A 22,170-nucleotide genomic window follows, 5' to 3' on the forward strand; every position below is an offset into this window, starting at 1 on the left:
GTGTTAGTTTAAATTTTATGTGTTCTTACCCTGGCTAGTGTGGCTCAGTGGATTCAGTGACAGCCTGCAAACCAGAGGGTCACCGGTTTGATTCGCGGCAGAGCCACACGCCTGGGTTGCGGGCCGGATCCCCAGTGGGTAGTGCCCCGTAAGAGGCAACCACACACCGATGTTTGTCTCCCTCTTTTTCTCCCCACCTTTCACCTCTCTCTAAAAAAATAAATAAATAAATCTTTAAAAAGTGTTATGTGTTCTTTAGTATGATTTAGTAGGCTATATTTTGGTTCTGGGAACAAAATTTTTCCATAGAAATTAATGGTAATTGCTCCTTCCCTTTATGCCATTCCAGCTTACAGAAGTTCTCATAGTGAGGGAAGCCTGTACCTGTAGAACAGGCAGTGAGGGTGGCAACGTGCAGTCTCATTCTGAGACTGGAGAGTTGTGCAGTGCCCAGCAGGCACTGAGTTGTTTAAGCCTAACTGATAATAACTGTTAGCTTTTCTTTTGGTCTAGGAGTGCCCTGAAAAATACTATCGAGACTCTAAAGATGCCATGAAGCAAGGAAGTTTGGCAGCCTCTTTAATGAAGATTATGAACAACTAAATGCTAAAAAAATTTTTTTGAAAACTTAGATGAAGTGGATAAATTCATAGAAAAATGATAGGCATCTTGAATACTTTATGTAAAAAATTGGAATGGTAATTAAAGTTCTTCCTTCACCCAAATCCCATAACTGGTTTGACTGCATAGGTGAGGGCTACCAACTTTTTAAGGAACAATTAATTTCTTATACAAGATGACACAGAAAATGAAGAGTTAAAAACTGCCTAACTCTTTATGCTGCTAGTAGAATCTTGATTGCAAACTCTGATAAATTCAAGAGGAGACATTATAAAGCCCTTTCCCTTATTAATGTAGATTAAAGGACCCTAACTGAAATACTAGCTTTCTGACTCCAAGAATGCACTGAGTGATGCATTATGATTGGATGGAGTTTAGTTCAGAAATCCAAAGACAGTTCACCTTTAAAATTATGAATTAATGTAATTCATCATCTTAACAGTTGAGAAAAGGAAAATACATTTTTCTGCTCTGATGCAAAAAAAAGCAGTTTATAAATTTTAATAATTGTTTATGCTATAATTCTTAACAAAGTATATATAAGGGAGCTTTATTGAGTATTTGTGTATTGGGTTTTTGGAAACTTTGTTACAGACCTTTTCAAAATCGTAAAGGTAGGGTGATGCTATAATAGACCTGACGTGTCTTCACTGCTGAGCTTTGACAGTTGCCAACATTCGGCAACCCCCCCCCAACTTGTGCCCCGGCACCCACATGCAGGTGCATGGGTGCACACACATTTTGCCCCCACCATGCCAAATTATTTTGAGGCAAATTCCAGACAGTGTGCCTTTTTGTCAGTATTCATTATGTAGCTTTTTTCTCTACAACCGTTAACATTCTAAAAAAAAGCCCTACTTATTTCTTAACATTTTTAACAGCTAGCCAGAGTTGGAACTCTGCTGATTGACTCATAACTGTGGATTCAAAGTTCACATACCTAATTTGGCTATTATTCCTCATTTTTCTCTGTTANCCACCATGCCAAATTATTTTGAGGCAAATTCCAGACAGTGTGCCTTTTTTGTCAGTATTCATTACGTAGCTTTTTTCTCTACAACCGTTAACATTCTAAAAAAAAGCCCTACTTATTTCTTAACATTTTTAACAGCTAGCCAGAGTTGGAACTCTGCTGATTGACTCATAACTGTGGATTCAAAGTTCACATACCTAATTTGGCTATTATTCCTCATTTTTCTCTGTTAATTATAATGGCTCCTCTCATTCTTTCTTTTCTTTTTTTATATTTATGTAAGTAAGAAACCAAGTCATTGTCGTGGAAGTTTCCACATCCTAGATTGGGCTGGCTGTGTCTTTATCCTCGTATTTCCTTTAAACAGGTAGTTAAGCTTAATTCGATTCTTTCATGTATTTGGGGGAGTGACAGTCACTGCATAATGTTGGTGTGTAACATCATAATTCTTTACATAAGGAGGCACATGATGCTTGGCTACTTTGGTTTTGTTGAGATTGATTAGTGGGTCTGTGTACCCAGCAGATGCAGCCAGTTTAACAGTTACTGTTACTTTTTATCTAGGTCAACATTTTCAACCATGTGCCTCAGGAAGTTTGTGTGTGTGTGTGTGTGTGTGTGTGTGTGTGTGTGTGTTTAAATGTAATTTAATTTTATTTTATTGACTATGCCATCACAGTTGTCCTATTTCCCTCCTTCATTCTCCTCCACTCTGCACACCCCCTCCTCTACCATTCCCTCCCTTAGTTTATGTCCACGTGTCTCGAGTTCTTTAGATTCTATATTTCCCCTACTATTCTTGCCCTCCCCCCATCTATGTTCTACCTATCATCTATGCTACCTACTTATTCTCTGTACCTTCTCCCCCCTTCTCCTCCTCCCACTCCCCTGTTGCTAACCCTCCATGTGTTCTTCATTTCTATGGTTCCACTCCTGATCTAGCTGTCCTCTTGGTTTGCTTTTGTTTTAGGTGTAGTTGTTAATAACTGAGTTTGCTGTCCTTTCACTGTTAATATTTTTGTCTTCTTTTTCTTAGGTAAGTCCTTTTAACATTTCATATAATAAGGGCTTGGTGATAATGAACTCCTTGAATTTGATCTTATCTGAGAAGCACTTTATCTGTCCTTCCATTCTAAATGAAAGCTTTGCTGGATAGAGCAATCTTGGCTGTAGGTCTTTGGATTTCATGACTTGGAATACTTCTTTCCAGCCCCTTCTTGCCTGTAATGTCTCTTTTGAGAAATCAGCTGACAGTCTGATGGGAACTCCTTTGTAGGTGACTGTCCCCTTATCTTTTGCTGCTTCTGGGATTCTCTCCTTCATTTTAATCTTGGCTAATGTAATGATGATGTGCCTTGGTGTGTTCCTTCTTGGGTCCAACTTCTTTGGGACTCTGAGCTTCCTGGATTTCCTGGAAGTGTATTTCCTTTGCCAGATTGGAGAAGTTCTCCTTTATTATTTGTTCAAATAAGTTTTCCACTTGTTGCTCTTCCTCTTCCTTTTCTGGTAACCTTATAATTCGGATGTTGAAACATTTAAAGATGTCCTGGAGGTTCCTAAGCCTCTCCTCATTTTTTTGAATTCTTGTTTCTTCAATCTTTTCTGTTTGGTTGTTTCTTTCTTCCTTTTGGTCCACTCCCTTGATTTGAGTCCCAGTTTGCTTTCCATCACTATTGGTTTCCTGTGCATTTCCCTTCATTTCAATTAGTTTAGTCTTCATTTGTTCCTCTAATTTGTGACTAAAATCAGCCAGTTCTGTGAGCATCCTGATCACCAGTGTTTTGAACTGTGCATCTGAGAGGTTGGCTATTTCTTTTTCACTTAGAATTATTGGCTCTGGGACTTTGAGTTCTTCTTGAGCCATATTTTGGTCTGTTTGCACCTGTTATGTATGAGGAGCAGAGCCCTAGGTGTTCACCAGGGCAGGGCAACTCGGTCGCTGAGTTGTGATGCTGTCAATGGGGGCGGGGTCAGAGAGTGGCACTGGCGGTCCTCTCTGCTGCTTCCCGCTGCTGGAGCCTGCATGGTCTGTCTCACTGCTCACTCTTGCTGCTTTATCTGGGTGTGAATGTGTGACCATGGTCAGCCAGCCGCCTTGTGCCCTCACTGGGTCTGCCCATTGCTACCCCACACCTGGGATCTGTCCACGGCTGCCTGCGCGCCTGGGTCAGTCCGGTGGATCTTTCCTGCCTGACCCCGCTCCACCCCTCTTACCAGTCTGGCTGAATAGTTCGTTGTTGTCGGACTTCTGTATAGTTCGATTTTCTGTGTTTTGGTTGCGTTTTTGTTACTAAAACTTTGTTGTCTTTAAACTTGGTTGTGCGAGGAGGCACAGTGTTTCCACCTACACCTCCATCTTGGCTGAAAGTCTGCCTCAGGAATTTTTAAAACAGGCAATACCTGAGTATTTAGTCAGGGGCACTAACCTCTTTTCTCCTACATTGTCAAATAAAAATATGACAATAGCCAACAACAATAGCCGTCTGGTGTGAATGAATCAAGATTATACCTATTTTTTGGTCAGCTTGCCAAATACTTTTTGGTGTGCCACAGAATTTTAGTGATTAGTTTGCGTGTGCCACAAGATAAAAAAGGTTGAAAATCTCTGGCCTAGGTCATTATTTGGTTAGGGAGTAGCAAAATGGTGATACTCCAACTTACTGTTTCCTTTCTAGCTTGTTTATTAGTTTATTAGGTTATTATTATTGAAAGGAACGTGGTCCCTCATCAGTTCTTTGATTACCCTGAGTTAGTCTATACAGGAAAGTCAAAATAGATGCTCGGTTCTGTCTGGAGGAGCTCGTCCTCAGTTGGCCCGAAGCGAACATGATACTTAATAGAGAGCCTTCGGGTATGTTTAATACCTAAAGCAGTGCGAGGATGCTTACTATTATTGTTACTGTTTAACACATTACTGGAAGTCGTTGTTAAAAGTATAGGGAAGAAAAATAAAAGGTACAAAAATTGTAAAGAAAGCTAGAAAGGTCATTATATATAGACTGTGTACTCATTTATCTTGAGTACAAAGAACTCATGGGAAAAAACTTTAATAAAGGAAATAATCATGACATGATAATTTACTCTTATGAGAATGTTATTACTCGTGAAGTTTATCACTGAATTCTAGGTAATCTCTGTCAGAATTTTAGCTATATATTTTTTGAGGAACTTTATAAACTTACCCTAAATGATGCGTGGAAGAATAAACAAGAGTTTGTGAATAGCTAAGGCAGCCTTAAAAAAGGAGAATAAAGGGGAACTTCCCTGCCAAATATTAAGACATATACTGCAAAGCCATAGAAAAATAGTGTGGTGTGGTGGAAGAACAAACAAATAGATCAGACATGCTAGAGAGCTTAGAAATATGGAAGGATATGAGACTGAAATATGGGAGGAATATAGACCAAAGGATATATGGAACTTAACAACGGTTAGTCCACAATCAATAAATGAAAGTTAGATATTTTAGTAGGTGGTGCTGGAGAAAATAAAGCTTGTTATATAGAGAGAAATAAAACTATATTCTATATCACGTACAAAGGTAGACTCCAGATGGATTAAACATGTAAATGTGAAAGATAAAACCAAGAGGCTAATACAAGAAAATGAAAAATATTTTTGTGATCTGGTTTAGAGAGAATCTGAAAACCTCAAAGCCCAAATCAGTGTGTGTGTGTGGTGTGTGTGTGTGTGTGTGTGTGTGTGTGTGAGAGAGAGAGAGAGACAGAGAGAGAGAGAGAGAGAATTGCATCAAGATAGGGAGATCTGTTTAACAAAGGGCCCCATGGACAAAGTTAATACATGCAGGTGACAAATGGGAGACAGTATTTGCCGTGTTTAATATTGCCAAGTGATTAATATCCTCTAGACTAGATTATACAGGGGAGCAATATAAAGAAAGCAATCCCAGCAAAAAAGTGGGCAAAGGATGTAAGCAGGCTATTTATAGAAATGGGAGCCCCCGCAAACAGGAAGCATATGAAGAGTTGCTCAAACAGAGTGATCATCAGGGAAATGCAAGTTAAAACCGTAAGACATCATTTCATATATGTTAGGCTGGCGTATACTGGAAAACCAGATAAAACCAGGTGTTGGTGGAGATCCAGGGCTGTAGAAACCCTCACACACTGGTGGGTGCATATAGCCACGCTGGCAGTAGCCTGGCATGGAGAATGAGGACTTTGCATGTCTGTGACTCGGCAGTTCTGCTCCTGAGTTGGTGTGCCGAAGAAAGCCTCCGACAGATTGTAAGAGAACACCTACAGGGATGTTCCTTGTAGCCTCCTTCGTAATGGAAAGGCATTGGATCTAACCCAGCCATTGGGTCTAGGGACAGTAGAGAGAGAAGGTGGTTTGGATACAGGCCATGGCATGTTGTGTAGCAGTTAGAAGCAGCAGAGCAGGTGCACATACACATCCATGCATGGATGATGTTACAGAAGTGAAAAAGTGAAGAATAGAATATGATGCGTACAACAGGTTTGTACACATTAAAAATACACTAAAAACCATTTTGCGAGAACATACAAATAAAAGGCACACAAGAAGCACGTTAGAGTGGTGGCCTATGAGGGTGCAGGAACAGAGGGCAAGGGAAATTGAAAGGTTTTCATGAATACTCATCGTATTTCGTGGAATTACAGAGATTCTCTTCCTTGAGATATGATCTGTAGATGAAAGCAGATGGAAGGACTGAGCCCACCGCTGTCGACCCATCAACCTTGTGAAATTCTTACTCTCTTGTCAGGCTGTTCTATGAGCCATACGTGTTGTGTGACCATCAGACATAGCAACCAAGTGAGGGGACTCCTGTCAGTGTGTATGTTGATCACTTACAATGTTTAATTCCTTTTTAAAATTAGTTAAGCCCTGGCCCGTGTGGCTCATTTGATTGGAGCATCATCCCTTGCACCAAAGGGTTGTGGGTTCAATTCCCAGTCAGGGCACATGCCTGGGTTGCGGGTTTGATCTGCAGTCTAGGCACGTGTGACCCCTGGTCTGGGTATGTAGGGAGGGCAGCCAGTCCGGGATTCTCACATCAATGTCTCTCTCTTCCCTCTGTCTGTAAAAGTCAATGAAAAAATGTCCTTGGATTAGGAAAAATAAGTTAGTTAAAATTCATATAGAAACGTAAGTTCTAGTATTCTCTTACATCCTGGTTAGACCTCTTGCCTTCTGGGGATATGTACGTACCACTTCGAAGACCGTTAGTCCAAAGCACTTGTTTGGGGGAAGTGATTTGAACTTTTAAGATAAAGCTTAAGAATTCACAAAATTTAACATTGTTTCCCTAAAATTTGTGTTTTAGTATAAAGTGTGATTCCCCCAAGTCTTTGGGGCAAATTACCATTCTAGAAATGTGTGCCTCCGGAGACTCGCCCCTGCACATCCGGGGTGAGAAGCAGGTTGGCGAGCTGGCTTCGCTGACCGCAGATCTCAGAGATTGTGGGAATGTCTCCTTTCCCGGAGCACGAAAGCACTTCGCTGTTACTGCTCTCCTTGCATGGGTGCCGGTTTGAAATGTTCTGTTATGAAATGTACAGCTATTTTATGACACTCTGATTTTGTTGTCCTTTAACTTTGCAGAGACTGTGCAGTTGACCCAACTTGTGTTTTATGCATGGAGTGTTTTCTGGGAAGTATTCACCGAGACCACCGATACAGGGTTAGTAATGTCCAGATAATAATCATGTGCAGTAGCAAATGTTGTAGTGGATACTTTTTCTGCTTTTTAAAATTCCGAGATTTAACGCTAAAACGGGGGAGTGGTTTAAGAAGCACTTTATTTACACACCATTAATCATACAACAGCAGTGCAGAAATGAATTATGGATCTAGGCTTCCTTGAACACGTGGTGTAAGAAAAGACAGCACGGATATCAGCGGCTCCATACTGGTTTTCAGCTAGTTTGTTTTACTATTTTTTATTGTTTATGAGCTTTAGAAGTTTAGGCCTCTGATGGGGTTTATCAAAAATCAGAAGATAGAGTTGAGAGTTAAAAATGTAAGAGGGAGGTTCCCAAGGGGGTCGGGTGTGTGAGACAAGGGGTAAGGAAAGCTACTGGATTATAGATTTAAGAAATAGCCTGTTTATGGGTCATCTCCTGCAAAACATGTGTTGTTACTTAATACTAAAGAGGCATCTACTATAGTGTAAAAGAGGTCCCGGCTCCAGAACATAAGACCCACCAGTTTTATTTTATCTTTTCTGCTACAATGTAGTCAGTACTTTTCCAAAAACCAGATATGTTTGCATTTAAGTCGGGGTACAGACAGAGGCAGATTGTTGCTAAGCCTGTCTTGGTTCCTTTACTAGAAATTGGAAACAGAGCATGAACATTCAAAAATTAGGGAGCTGTTCGTAGCTGGGACTTTGTTCACCCTAATGTCAAATACAATGGAAGAGAAGGAGTATTGCAATCTTATTGCAGGAGCCCTGCTGGGTCAGAGCTTTTCCTCCTGTTTGTGTTTATTCGCAGTACCCAAGTATTGATAATAACTAAAAACAGCTACAGAGTTGAACTCCTTAAATCAGGAAGAGAACCCAGTTTCCCTTAAGCCGTTCTGCCTGTCTTCGATGACGAGAGCAAGCGTGGAGTCTGAAGGGCGGGCTTGTCATTTTCCAAACACCTGCCTGCCCATGTTTCTTGACATATATCTTTGTAGCCCCTGAGAATAACTGTCATTTGTGGTTTCACATTAATCATTTGTAATATAACACACAGATACTGAGGGCTGATGAAAAAAGTTAGTAACCATTTCTACACTTGCACAGAATTTTTTTAAAAGCAGAATTTCCAGTCTGCCAATGATTAAAAGTCTTTATCTTGCCAGATTCCTTGAATCATTTCCGCATTTTAAGGAAATATGAATAATTCTTGAACCCTGCAGGTGGTCAGAAGTTTTTTATGACCAGGCATTCCCCTTTTATATTTCCTGAGCGTCCTTTCTTTTCAAAGAGTGCTGTTTAGGGGGTGTGAGAAAAGCAAAGCTACTTTGTGTGGTTTTCATTACTCACTTTCTCTAGTGCACATGCAGCACTCTTATGGCCCTCCCTTAGGGGACAGCAGCGGAGGGATCTCTGTAAGTCCTGCGTCTGGTATGATGACGCCGGAACCTGGCAGCATAGAGGCCTGCGTTGTACCAGTTTAGGCAAAATCCAGCCCCAGAACCCTCGCAATTCTCCTAATTAAGGAAGTTATGTAGGTGGACGTAGTGTTTATCTCTTTAAAATATCCATAGTTTACTAGTTCACTACAAAGTAGCTTATTTTATTTCGAAATCACTTAAATGAGCTTACTTAAAATAGGCTTACTTAAAATAAGCTTTAAAACACTGAAAGTTTTGGCATTTTATTTAATTTTATCCCTCTAAATAAATTTAAACACTTTAGCAGTGTTATTTCCTTCATACTTGCTATTCTTATTTGTAATCTGGTAGCCCTCGGTAAATACTTACTGTGACGAGATGCTGTACAAATTTTTTTCAAGATGACAACATCAGGAGGTGGCGGTTTCTGTGACTGTGGTGACACTGAAGCTTGGAAAGAGGGTCCTTACTGCGAAAAACATGAACTTCACACCTCTGAAACGGAGGAAGAAGAGGTAAAGTCATGTTCAAAGTTTGTAAAGAAATACTGTTTTAGCCACGAGTTTAGAGTATTTTGAGGTGTAGGCTCAATCCACTGAGCCACACCAGCCAGGGCTAGTTAGTAGTTTCATTTAATTTTCTATTGATTGATTGATTTTAGAGAGAGAGAGGGAAAGAAAGAGAGAGACATGGATTTGTTGTTCCCCTTAGTTATGCACTCATTGGTTGATTCTTGTACGTGCCCTGACCAGGGGTCAAATCCACTGCAACCAAGGCATGTCGGGACAACGCTCTAACCAGCTAAGCTACCCTGCCAGGGCAAGTTCTCATTTGTTATGGAAGGGATTGATTTTTCCTCTGTGTAGACCAGTTAACTTGCTTGGTTTTTTTGTGTATTTGAGTTGTATCGGAGACTTTGTAGGCCAGATACCTTTCTTTTCCATGGCCATACATGGCAGCCAATCCTAATCATCTAGTAAATCAGTGACTTTGCATGTGTTATGCAACCAGTGTGGGGATGATAGCTTAGGACAAGTTCTACTCATTTCAGTTGTGAATGTGTGCTTTTCTAAATTGTTGATCCTGCATTGTTTTCCTCAAAATATTTATAATGATGTATTTATAACTAAATAAATACGTAAATCTCTATTGCTGCTAGTAACAATTTGATGTTTGATTCAAGATCCTTATTTCAGCTCTAGTTGATGTGGCTCAGTAGATTGCATGCTAGCCTGCAAAGCAAAGGGTTACTGGTTCAATTCCCAGTCAAGGCACATGCCTGGGTTCTGGGCCAGATTCTCAGTGTGGGGCATGCAAGAGGCATCCACACATTGATGTTTTTCTCCCCCTCTTTCTTCTTCCCTTCCTCTCTCTCTAAAAATTAATAAATAAAATCCTTAAAAAATAAGTGAAAAAAATTACTTACATAGTATTTATCATTAACTTTCTTTTTTAAACAAAGATCCTTGCCCTGGCTGGTATAGCTCGGTGGATTGAGCGCGGGCCTGCAAAGCAGCCAGTTTGATTGCCAGTCAGGGCACATGCCTGGGTTGTGGGCCAGAACCTCAGTTGGGGGCGCATGAGGAGCAACCACACATTGATGTTTCCCTCCCTCTCTGTCTTCCTCCCTCCCTTCCTGTCTCCCTCCTCTCTCTTCTGTTAAAAAAATAAGTAAATAAAATCTTTATTTTAAAAAAAGATCCTTATTTCCGGTTATATTTTTGAATGGTAGAGAGGTGGGTACGTGTAGAGTACTGTGTGATCAGTGAGTCTGGTGCAGATTTAGTGCCAAGTGAGCACTGATAACCTTTCCTGGTGCTCGTACCTTAGACGTCTCAAATATTTGAATATTTATGGTATAGGACAGTGTCTTTTAGACTGTCCTCCACAATGTTTTGGACAGATAAAATTTGTGCAGAATTATTCAGTGCTACAGAAAACACGTATCTTGTTTTTTATTTGCTTTGTCCAATTGTTCTGGGATTTGCCGCAGAAAGACACCAAATGGTCAGGGTTTTGGATTTCTTCACTCCTATTAAACCAGCTTCATTTTTATCTCATATTATATATAAGGTGGAGTTCTGTATGTAAAAATAGAAACAAGACAAATGAAGATATATTTGGGAAAAAATAAGAGCTTTTCTTGTAAAAGAAACTGAAAACTAATATAAAAACATTAGGACTATAGGAGAAAATATTTGCAAATCAAATATCTGATAAGGGTCTAGTATACAAGATAATATCTTACAACAACAAAAAGACTACCCAATTAAAAGTGGACAAAGGACTTACGTAGACATTTCTCTGAAGAAGACATACACATGACTTCTGCCAAGATGGAGGCATAGGTGGAAACACTGTGCCTTCTCCCACAACCAAGTTTGAATACAACAAAGGTTTGGAGAAACAAAGACACAACCAAAGGACAGAAAATTGAATTATACGGAAGTCTGACTACATCTAACCGATCAACGGGGAGGGTAAGAGGGGCGGAGCCAGCAGCGAGCAGCGTCGGGCAGGACAGGTCCCCCGACCTAGGCGCGCAGGCAGCCCAGAAGCAGTTGGGGTGCGGGGCAGACTGACCTCGGTCGCACATTCACGCACAGTGAGACGGACCACGCAGGCCCCAGGGGGCGAGGGCTGACGGTGGTGGCACACTCGCGTGCAGTGGGACGAAACGTGTGGGCCCAGTGATGGCAGCAGCTGCGGCACCGGTGAGGGCCGCTGCGGCAGGCGGCAGACGGGTCGCCACAGTCCCTCTTTGACCCCGCCCCCACATACAGTGTCACAACCCAGCAACTTAGTTGCCCTGCGCTAGTGAACACCTTAGGGCTCCGATCCTGCTATGGAACAGGCACAAACAGCCCAAAAAGATGGCGCAAGAAGAATTCAAAGTCCCACAGCCAATAACTCTTGTCGACCGAGAAATTGCTAGCCTCTCAGAAGCACAATTCAAGACACTGTTTATCAGGATGCTAACAGAACTGGTGGATTATAGTCACAAATTAGAGGAACATATGAAGGCTAAACTAATTGAAATGAAGGGAGATGTCCAGGAATCCAGTAGAGATGGAAAGGAAACTGGGACTCAAATCAATGGAATGGACCAGAAGGCAGAACAAAACATCCAACCAGAAAGGAATGAAGAAATGAGAATTCAAAAAAATGAGGAGAGGCTTAGGAACCTCCAGGACATCTTTAAATGTTCCATCATCCGAATTATAGGGGTACCAGAAGGGGGAAAGAAACAGCCACGAGTGGAAAACGTGAACAAATAATAAAGGAGAACTTCCCCAGTCTGNAGAAAATAGATAGGGGGGAGGGCAAGAATAGTGGGGGAAATATAGAATCTAAAGAACTTGAGACACGTGGTTATAAACTAAGGGGGGGGAGAATGGTGGGGGAGGGAGTGTGCGGGGGGAGGGGAATGAAGGGGGAAATAGAACAACTGTAATGGTATAATCAAAATATTTTTTTTTAAAAAAAGACATACACATGATTGACAGCCATGTGGAAACATGCCCAACATCATTAGTCATTAAGGAAATGTAAATCAAAACTATAATGAAGTTACCCTAGGCTGGCTGTAATTAAAAAAAAGGAAAATAAGTGTTGGCGAGGATGTAAAAAAATTGGAACCCCTTGTACATTGCTAGTGGAGTGCAAAATTATTTCAACACTATGGAAAACAGTTTGGCTATTCCTCATAATGTTAGGCATAGAATTGCTGTATGAGCCTGTAATTTTACTCCTAGGTAAATACTCAGAAGAACGAAAACCCAGTATTCAAATAAGTACATGCACATATATGTGCAAAGCAGATTTACTCACTGTAGCCAAAAGATGGAAACAGCCAAAGTATCTGTCGGCGAATGGATAAACACATTTTTGTATAAACATATAATGTAATAATATTACTTGACCATAGAAATGAATAAAATACCAATACATTCTAAAGCATGAATGAACCTCCATAATATTATGCTAAGTAAAATAATCCAGGTCGCATAGTGTATGATTCTATTTATATGAAATATCCAGAATACGCAGTATTGTAGGGGCAACACGGACTAGCCTGGAGGTTGCCAGAGGCTGGGGAAGGGGACAGTAGGGAAAAAACTGCTTAATGGGTAAAGGGTTTGCCCTGAAGTCATCCTGGAAATGTTTTGGGACTAGACAGAGATGGTAGTGGCACAAGTTACGAATATATTAAATACTACCATGTTGTTAATTTAAAAATGGCTAATTTTGTATTCTGTGACTTTCACCTCAGTAAATTATTTAAAAAGAAAACCTTTAGGACTTCTGTTACCTTTTTATTTTTGTTTTAAAGTAGACTTAAAATAGTTTTCTAAGAAAAATTATGAATCTGCCTCAAGTTACTCTGTCGGCTTTGTCTTTATACATTGTTAGTAGGTAGCTATCAAACGGGGCCGACTCAGGTGGGTTTCCTGAATTTCAGGAATAGGACAACAACAGCCCTCACCTGGCTGAAGCCACACGGCCCTGCCTAGAGAACATAGTCGTGTACTCCGGAGACTTGGCAGAATAAAACCTGGATTCTGCCATTTAATTCTTATTTAAGAACTTGGGAGAAACGAGGTCTTCAGGGGTAACACTAAGATAAAATGATAATATTGTATTTAGCATACCTGGTTCCCACTTAGAAAACCTAAACTATTTTATGTTTGATGTAGGAGGAGGCTATATAATATTTGGAATGTGCTCTTTTAGTCTGTCATAGAGGGTTTTTTTTAACTTTTGTGGTGGTGGTTATATGTTGGGCGGGGCACTTCTTCACTATGCGGGCCAGGGGTCAGCAAACTGTGGCTCTTCGGGGCAAATCTCGTTTGCAGCTGTTTCTGGTGCCACCCTAAGCTAACAAGGGTTTGCATATCATACTTTTAAGTAGTTGAAAACTATCAATAGGATTAGTATTTTGTGATGTGAAAATTAAAGTTCAAATTTCTGTGTCCGTAAATGATTTTTTATTGCCACACAGCCACATTTAATTGTTGATGTATAGTCTGTAGTTGCTTTTTTGCTACAATAGCAAAATTGAGTCGCTGCGACAGAGAACCCTATAGTATCTGATTCTTCCCAGAAAAGGTTTTCTGACCCCATTTATACTGTCCTACACTATGAGAAGAAGCATTCTGATTATGAAACCTGGCTCCCACTCACTAAATAGCGTCTTCCATCCCTGTGACAACAATAAGTTGACCACTGGAGTGGCGCCTCTGCTGGCTGGGACCCACCACGCATGGCACCGCATGCCGTGCAGTGCCTCCTTTGTTGATCTCCGCGAGAACCGCAACAGACTTCTCTTAGGTCTCCGCATGGGGAAGTGTTACATTTCTCTTGGTACGAGCCTGGTAACGGATTGTGTTCTCTTTTCTTGAGGCTTCTGGAAAACAGAGCTAAATGTTTGCAAATAGAGCCTGTCTGTGGTAGGTGTATGGAAATTTATGATCTGAGTTTTTAAGTAGATATTTTTATTTTACCTTCTTCTTTTTTTTGATTTTATTTATTTATCTTTATAGAGGAAGGGAAGGAGAGAGAAGGAGAGAAATATCAATGTATGGTTGCCTCTCGTGAGTCCCCTGCTGGGAACTGGCCTGCAACCCAGGCATGTGCCCTGACTGGGAATCGAACCGCGATCGTCTGGTTTGCAGGCCCACATTCAATCCACTGAGCTATACCAGCCAGGGCTATTTTACCTTCTTTATAGATCTATTTTTAAGTTCTATTTTATTACACTGGATGTAGTCTTCAGTTTTTGCAAATCCTTTTTGGAACAAAATTTAATTCAGTAATAAATATTAACTAAATGAACAATGTCAGCAAATATTTTTTAATCTAAAATTTTTCCTTAGTGCTGCTCTTATCTCATGTGAATGTAGATTAGTGGTTATTAAGAGCTAAATATTATGCTAAGTACTATACTTGATTTGTTTCATTTAGTTCTCAGAATGGCCCTATAAGGTAAATATTGCTGGTACCAATATTTTATTGCTGCTGCAGAAGCTTGAGTCTTAGAGAGATTAAGAAACTTGCCCAAAGGGTCCTACACGGAAGTGCTGGAGCAGTGCATTAGGACCTGAGGGGTGGACACCCCAGTAACGGAACTCCCTGACAGTACGTTATACTGGCTTTTTGAAAACATGTTTAGCAGTAGAATTGTTACTTGGCCATAAAAAGATTCTAATTTAAAAATCCCAATAATAAAACAGATAAAAGTGGTATTATTAGTGAGTTTATTTTTTTATAAATGAAATGTATATTATTTATTTGTTAAGAAAGACAGTTGATACAATCGGGTTATTTTAATGACCACTAAGTTTCTAGTTCATTTCAGTTTCTAGTTATTTCTAGTTTTAGTTGGGTTGTATGTAGAAAATCCTTATTCATGCCTTATTTGCATATGAAAACAGTTAAAAATCTTTATTATAATACATATTTACATTAAAAAATTTCAGACATCCCTGGTTGCTCAGTTGGTTGGAGCGTCATGCCTTACACCAAAAGGTTGTGGGTTTGATTCCTGGCTGGGGTACATGCCTAGGTTGTGGGTTCAATCCCTGGTCAGGGGTGCATATAGGAGGCAACTGACTGATGTTTCTCTTTCCCTCTCCCCCTTCCTGTCGTTCTAAAATCAACAAACATATCCTTGGGTGAGGGTTGGTTTTTGTTTTCGTTTTTTGTTTTTTAAGTTAAAAAAAATCAAGCATTATACAAGTGTGTCACCTAAAAGATTAGTTCTTCATAATTCCCACTGCCCTCTGAGATAACCACAGATAACCTTTTTCACTGTGTGCCTTGCAGTCTTCTAATTCGAAAGGTGAGTAAATGATACCTGGCTCACTGACAAAGGTTAGCATTCTCTAACATAAATGTAATCAAAGAACTATAACCTGGGATGAGATGGTCATTTATTTACTCACTGTAGCTGACTTACGCTGTGATAAGAGCACTTTGAGCACAAGTCTTTTCCTAGCCTCCACTTTACCACTGTACGAATGAGTGGACTTGTACCACCCAACGTCTCTTCACTGCAGAAATCTTAGTGACCGTTTTTTTTGAGAAGCTAGCGTGCACACAAAAACAGCACAGGAATCTATATTCCTTGGCCTGCCCCAAACTGGGTTAATGCAGCAGCAAATACCAGTTGGTGATTCCTAATATGTAATATAATACACTTTAGAGTGTTTTTGTGTTACCATTTTAAAAACATGCACACACAACATGTAAGAATGATTCTTACAACACTGACTTCTCCTCTTATAATCCTCAAATCAGGCTTTCCTTTATGTGTCTAAAACTAAATATTGATTGTCTGTCCTTACATAATATTCCTTTGTTTATTCTGGAAATCAGTTATTTGTAGGATATGAAACTTATTAAAGATGATTTGATGTTTTTTTAAAAATACTTGTTTTATTTTTTTAAAGATTTTATTTATTTATCTTTTAGAGGGGAAGGGAGGGAGAGAAATATTAATGTATGGTTGCATCTGGTGTGTCCCCTGCTGGGAACTGGCCTGCAACCCAGGCATGTGCCCTGACTGGGAATCAAACCGTGATTGTCTGGTTTGCAGGCCCGTGCTCAATCCACTGAGCTACACCAGCCAGGGCTGATGTTTTTAATTTTTTAAAGATCCTGGAATGTCATTCTAAAGTTTTTAGGTTTATTCGTTAGGCATAGGAGTGCCACTGAATATTTGGGTTTTGTTGATTTCAATAATTGGTATTATAATGAAGAAACTGTTTTAGGAGGCTCCACTTGGTAGGATGTAATGGAGGGGATGAAATTGAAGAGAAGGAATCTGGAAAATCAGTCAGGTTTTGCAGTAGTATTTTGAGGGGTGGAGGCAGAATGGGAAAGAGGAGAATTAATGTGCACTTAACAAACTGTATTTATTTTAATGTTCTTTTTTTCAGGATCCTCTTGTTCATTTACCAGAAGATGTGATAGCAAGAACTTACAGCACTTTTGCTATCATGTTTCATTACGCAGTAGAGATACTAACCTGGGAAAAAGAAAATGAATTGCCAGCAGATTTAGAGATGGCGTAAGCATAACCTATGTATTTTTTATTTTTGTGCGGGCTCACACTTACTTCTAACCATTTCGATTCTAATTTTTCATATTAACTTTAATATATCTTAGAACATAATCTTTTCTTTTGTGATAATTAATTTTCAGCAGAACAATAACCTTGATTTTATATTTTTGAAATATGGATGATCTGCTTAATTGCTGGAGGTTTCTCCCTGTTGGCTGTTGGAGTTAGTTGGTTAATGGCCATGTTTAAGCCACATCAAGGCTCTCACCACTGGTTTCAACACAGGCAATTTTCTCTTCTTTGTATGATAAAACCGTAAGTTAACTTTACAGTCTTTGTGTTTTGTTTATTAGATATGATTAGGAAATGAGCTCTTTAATGTGAGGTTTTTGGTTTGACTAAATGCCCAAGTTCCTCAAACTCAGTTTTACCCATTTTGATTCTAAAATGTTATGGAATATATTTTACACTTGGAGTTTCTTTTAGTGTCTATCTAACACATCTGCCATTTGTGCTAGATTATTGAGGAGGTCACAGACCTGTGACTGGAACCTGCATTCTGGCCATAGCTCTGTCAGGGTCAAGGCCTGACTTGCCCTGGGAGTGTGCTTCCCCTAAGCGGTCTTCTCGGTCTGCCAGGCTGGTTAGAACTGCTTTCCTAGTTGAATACAAGTTGGAGTGAGAGTTTGAAGGACATCAGTGGTGATTCTTTTTTGCTTTCTCAACAGTGTTTCATATAACTAGTTACGGGCTAAGAGTTTTAGTAAGATGAGGTGTTTCTGTGCCTTTCTGGAAATACTGAAAATGACTTTACATTTCATGACTTTATCTTCATGTACTTCAAGTTGGGAACCATTGATCTAAGGTCCGAATTTAGACCCCAGAAAGGAAGAGTTTTGTTTTTATTTTTGGTTTTATTTGTAGGTTCCGGGCACTAGCATAGAAGAGAAAAGAATCCCACTTGCTTCTCTCGTACCCTTTTCCCATCTTAGAATGTGGCGTTCCATCTGCCCGGAAACCTCAGCCGCCCACATCTGTTTGGATTTCGGGGCCAGCTGGTTCTCCTCCCATCACATTGTTCTGTTGTTCATCCCCATTACTACTGTCCTAGTTTATGACACTAACTTCAGTTTTGGACAACATGGCTTCCTAACTGGACTGCCGTGTCTACTCTTGTCCCGTGTGATTCATTCTCCACACTGTAAGGCAGTCTGACCATGTCTGCTGTTCAGATCCTGGGTTGCCTTTGGACAGACAATTGAAATCCATTAGAAGATCTTTTAGATTTCCGCCTCTTTCCAGACCAGTCTCCTCCTTCCTCCCTGTGCTCCCGTCCCGCTGTTTACCTTTGCTGCCTCGGGGCCTTTGCTGCCACCTCCCTCTAGCCCAGGTTTCTTATCTTGGCACTGCTGGCATTTGGGGGCCAGATTAATTCTTGGATTAATTAATCTGAGAGTGGATTGTAGAATAACTAGCAGCCTCTTTGACCCTTGCCTACTAGATGCCGGTGGCACTCGTAGCCACTGTCCCANCCTCCCTGTGCTCCCGTCCCGCTGTTTACCTTTGCTGCCTCGGGGCCTTTGCTGCCACCTCCCTCTAGCCCAGGGTTTCTCATCTTGGCATTTGGGGGCCAGATTAATCCTTGGATTAATTAATCTGAGAGTGGATTGTAGAATAACTAGCAGCCTCTTTGACCCTTGCCTACTAGATGCCGGTGGCACTCGTAGCCACTGTCCCAGTGGCTGTCCCAGTCATGACAACCAAAATTGTCTTTACACAGTGTTAAATGGTCGGCTGTGGGGCTGAGAGGAGAGTTGCCCCCTTTTAAGAACCACGGGCTTTGGGTCTCAGATTACTTCTCTGGCAGTTCCTCTCTGAACTCCCAGACCTCTTTGACCCGCTCTGGCATCCTACTCCTGATAAAAGCCAGTTGGTGTAGAACGAAATGTCTAATACCTATCTTCCTCATCAGCCAGTGGTGTCCTAGAGCAATGGGGACCATGGATGACTTGGTCGGAGTACCTACCTAGCGCATTCCCTAGAACCAAGTATGCTCGTAATGAATAAGCCTAGAGCAAGAAATATGCAAATAGGTAATATGTCATTAATATTTCATTCCACAGAGAGAAGAGTGATACTTACTATTGCATGCTGTTCAACGATGAGGTTCATACCTATGAACAAGTCATTTATACTCTTCAGAAAGCTGTCAACTGTACACAGAAAGAAGCCATTGGCTTTGCAACTACAGTAGATCGAGATGTGAGTAATTTTATTATATTGGTATCACATACTAAGTTGAACTTTTACTGCAGATAAATTATCCTAGAATATATAGTTAGAGGTATATATGTATAGGCTATTTTTTCAATTTCATGTGAGTTTTGGCCCAAATATACATTGGGTATAACAATAAGCTATCATCAGATAGAACATTTAGGAGAAAATGTAGATACACTTGTTCTCATCTACCTAGTCACTGGGAAAACTCAGTCATGAAAACAGAAATTATCTCAGTCCGAGTGTGGTGCTGTGTCCCCAGAGAGAAACAGTGACAGTGTCTGATTCCATGATCCTAAATAAGCTGCTTTTCTTTTAAACTGGTTAAAAAAAAAAAGAAAGCAGCCTAAAAGAATAAATGTTGTGTTATTCAAGAAAATATGTTTTTAATTAATGGCTTGAAAATGGTGGGATAACTTTGAAGGAAAATAATTTTTATTTATATTTCATTTGAATAGAATGAATGTTATAAATACTAAAAATTGATCAGAGTTGGATGCTCAAGTATGTTTATTTGTTTACTGGTTCAGAAGTTACTCATACTACGTATAATACTTTTACAAGTTTATTTTACAAGTTAATTTTAAATATCTTTGTTTATAGGGACGTAGGTCTGTTCGATATGGAGATTTCCAGTATTGTGAGCAAGCAAAATCAGTAATTGTGGTAAGTAATTTTAAAATATGCTGCCCTGGCTGGTGTAGCTCAGTGGATTGAGCACGGGCCTGCGAACCACACAATTGCGATTCGATTCCCAATCAGGGCACATGCCTGGGTTGCAGACCAGTTCCCAGCAGGGGACCCACAAGAGGCAACCACACATTGATATTTCTCTCCTTCTCTCCTTCTCTTTCCCTCTAAAGATAAATGAATAAAATCTTAAAAAAATAAAATAAAATATGCTTATTATACTGTTATTTTTTATTAGTTTAAAACTAGTTCCATATTTTGGCATTTATGAAAACATTTTTCTGCCTTCAGGAATATAAGGCCAACATCAGCCAAAATCATGTTTGAAGAGAAGTTTATTGAGTATTATATTACTGTTTTAACTAGTTTTTTTAAAGCTGTGTAAGACTAATATACAAAGTGAATGTTTAGATGACATATATGTATTTTCTGCCTTCTTATTTCTTCCTCAGAAGCATCTTAGAAAGTTTTTTGCTGTTTGTCTTGTTTTCGATAGGGTTTCACCTTATTTTTTAAGAATTAAACTGGCCTTTAGTACAAGGATTAAAATTCAGGGGAAGTTGTTTCTTGGTATCTTATAGCAAGGTGTGCTGCGTATCTTAACATTTATTATACGTATTACTTCTCTAAAAGAAAACTTTGAACGTGTAAATTTATTTTTAAAAGTTAGCATTTATTATTTTTTACTACATGTAACTGCATTTTATGTAAATGTTTTTAAATTATTTTATGTATTGTGAAATGTTTTTAATACACAGATAAAAACAGAGATAGCACAATGAACACCTGTGTACCCAATAGTACATGCATTATTTTTTATACTTATTTTAAATAAATGAAGTAGTATAGAGGCCCCTGTATTATCTCTTAATTTCATTTCCCTTCCTCTTCTCTAGAGATAACTGTTTTCTTGAATCCGTTTTCTCATGCCATGCATACCTTTATACTTCATCTATTAAATATCTGTCAACATTACATGTTGGTTTGGAGCCTTTAAAAATTAGGTAACAAGATTCATACTGAATGCACTGTACTGCGACTTGCCTTCTCACTTCAGTGTTGTTTCTAGGTTTGTCTGTTGATAACGTGGACCTGTAAAGTATTCCGTTGATGACTATACCATGGTTTTTCCACTCTCTTGTCAAAAGACAGTAAAGATATTCCCAATTTCTCTGACTAGCAGTCCTGCTGTGGGCATTATTTTGGTTCCTTTTTTGCAAAGATGCAAAAGTTTCTCTAGGGTTTATACCAAAAATGGAACTCCTGAGTTGTTAGGGTATGAGTATTTGTGGCTTTACTGCATTTTGCCAAGTTAGCCCCGAAAATGGTAATACCAATATACATTCCCACCATGAGTATATGAGAGTTGCTATTTTTGCACAGCTTTGTCAGAACTATATATTGTTAAATTTTTAAATTTTTCCCAATGTGATGTGAATGAATGGCATCTTGTGAGTTAAAATTTGCATTGCCTTTATTACTAAGTATCTTATATTTATTATATTGATCATTTAAGTTTTTTGTGAAATTCCTGTTCGTATCCTTTACCCATGTTGGGTTGTCTTTTGTTTTTAAATTTACTTGCAGAGAACTCTGAATTTTTATCTTTCTTTGCAAATATCTTTGCCCAATATGAGGCTGACTTTGTTTCTGGTACTTCTCATTGAGCAAAAGCTTTAAATTTTAATGTAGCAAAATATATCTCTTTATGATTTACACATTTTTTATCTTATTTAAGAAATTCTTCCTTGATATTTGGACATATTCAATGATAATGCATCAGAAACAGCTGTGCAGTGATGTAAAAGAATATTCCCATTCCCAGGAACTGTTTCTTCAAGTGTTTAGGGATAAGGAGACGTGGTGCATGTAACTTACCCTCAGTGGTTTGGATTTTTTTTTTTAAGCATATGTATATATCTGTCTGTGTGTAGAGAAAGGTAATGTGCAAATAATACAGCAGTTGGAATGAAATGTTGACAGTCGATGAATCTGGGGGAAGGAAAGCGTTTTATTCTTTTGCATTGGTGCATTGTAATTTCTATTTTCAGCAGTGTCATTTAAATTTTCCCATTTAATAGTTAGTGCTTGTAATATCTGGTGGTGTTTGCATAGATACATTCATAATATACAATAGAAAGTCCAGAAATAGATTTTAATGTAAGAAAATTCTAGAAACCGCAGGAACATTTTGAGGGAGGAGGAGAGCTGCTTAACCAAGACTAGAGCCCAAAGTGTTACAAAAGAAATTTGTTTGGCTACATAAAAAAATTACATAGCAAAACATTCCATAAACAAAGTCAGAGAAATAATAGATTTAGAAAAAATACTTCTAACGCATAGGGTAGACATTTAATGTTTATGCTAACAGAGCTCATAGATCATTGAGTAGGGACAAACAACAAAATAGAAAAATGGTTATAAGACCCAAAAAAGTAATCACAACAGAGAA

General features: G+C 39.3%; 1 protein-coding gene across 4 annotated transcripts in view; it reads left to right on the forward strand.

Annotated features, from left to right (window-relative positions):
• UBR2 (ubiquitin protein ligase E3 component n-recognin 2) overlaps positions 1-22,170 on the forward strand; it is a 109,569-nt gene that overhangs the window by 21,121 nt on the left and 66,278 nt on the right. For all 4 annotated transcript variants that reach the window (XM_037052859.1, XM_037052849.1, XM_037052855.1 and 1 more), the window contains exons 3-7: positions 7,181-7,259; positions 9,085-9,198; positions 16,624-16,754; positions 18,872-19,010; positions 19,632-19,694. In XM_037052859.1, the coding sequence (XP_036908754.1) occupies positions 7,181-7,259; positions 9,085-9,198; positions 16,624-16,754; positions 18,872-19,010; positions 19,632-19,694 (526 nt within the window). The remainder of the gene's footprint in view (positions 1-7,180; positions 7,260-9,084; positions 9,199-16,623; positions 16,755-18,871; positions 19,011-19,631; positions 19,695-22,170) is intronic.

This window comes from Sturnira hondurensis, unplaced genomic scaffold, assembly GCF_014824575.4.
Source record: "Sturnira hondurensis isolate 20B ecotype Veracruz unplaced genomic scaffold, ASM1482457v3 Scaffold0000880, whole genome shotgun sequence".
In the NCBI taxonomy this organism is placed as follows: domain Eukaryota; kingdom Metazoa; phylum Chordata; class Mammalia; order Chiroptera; family Phyllostomidae; genus Sturnira; species Sturnira hondurensis.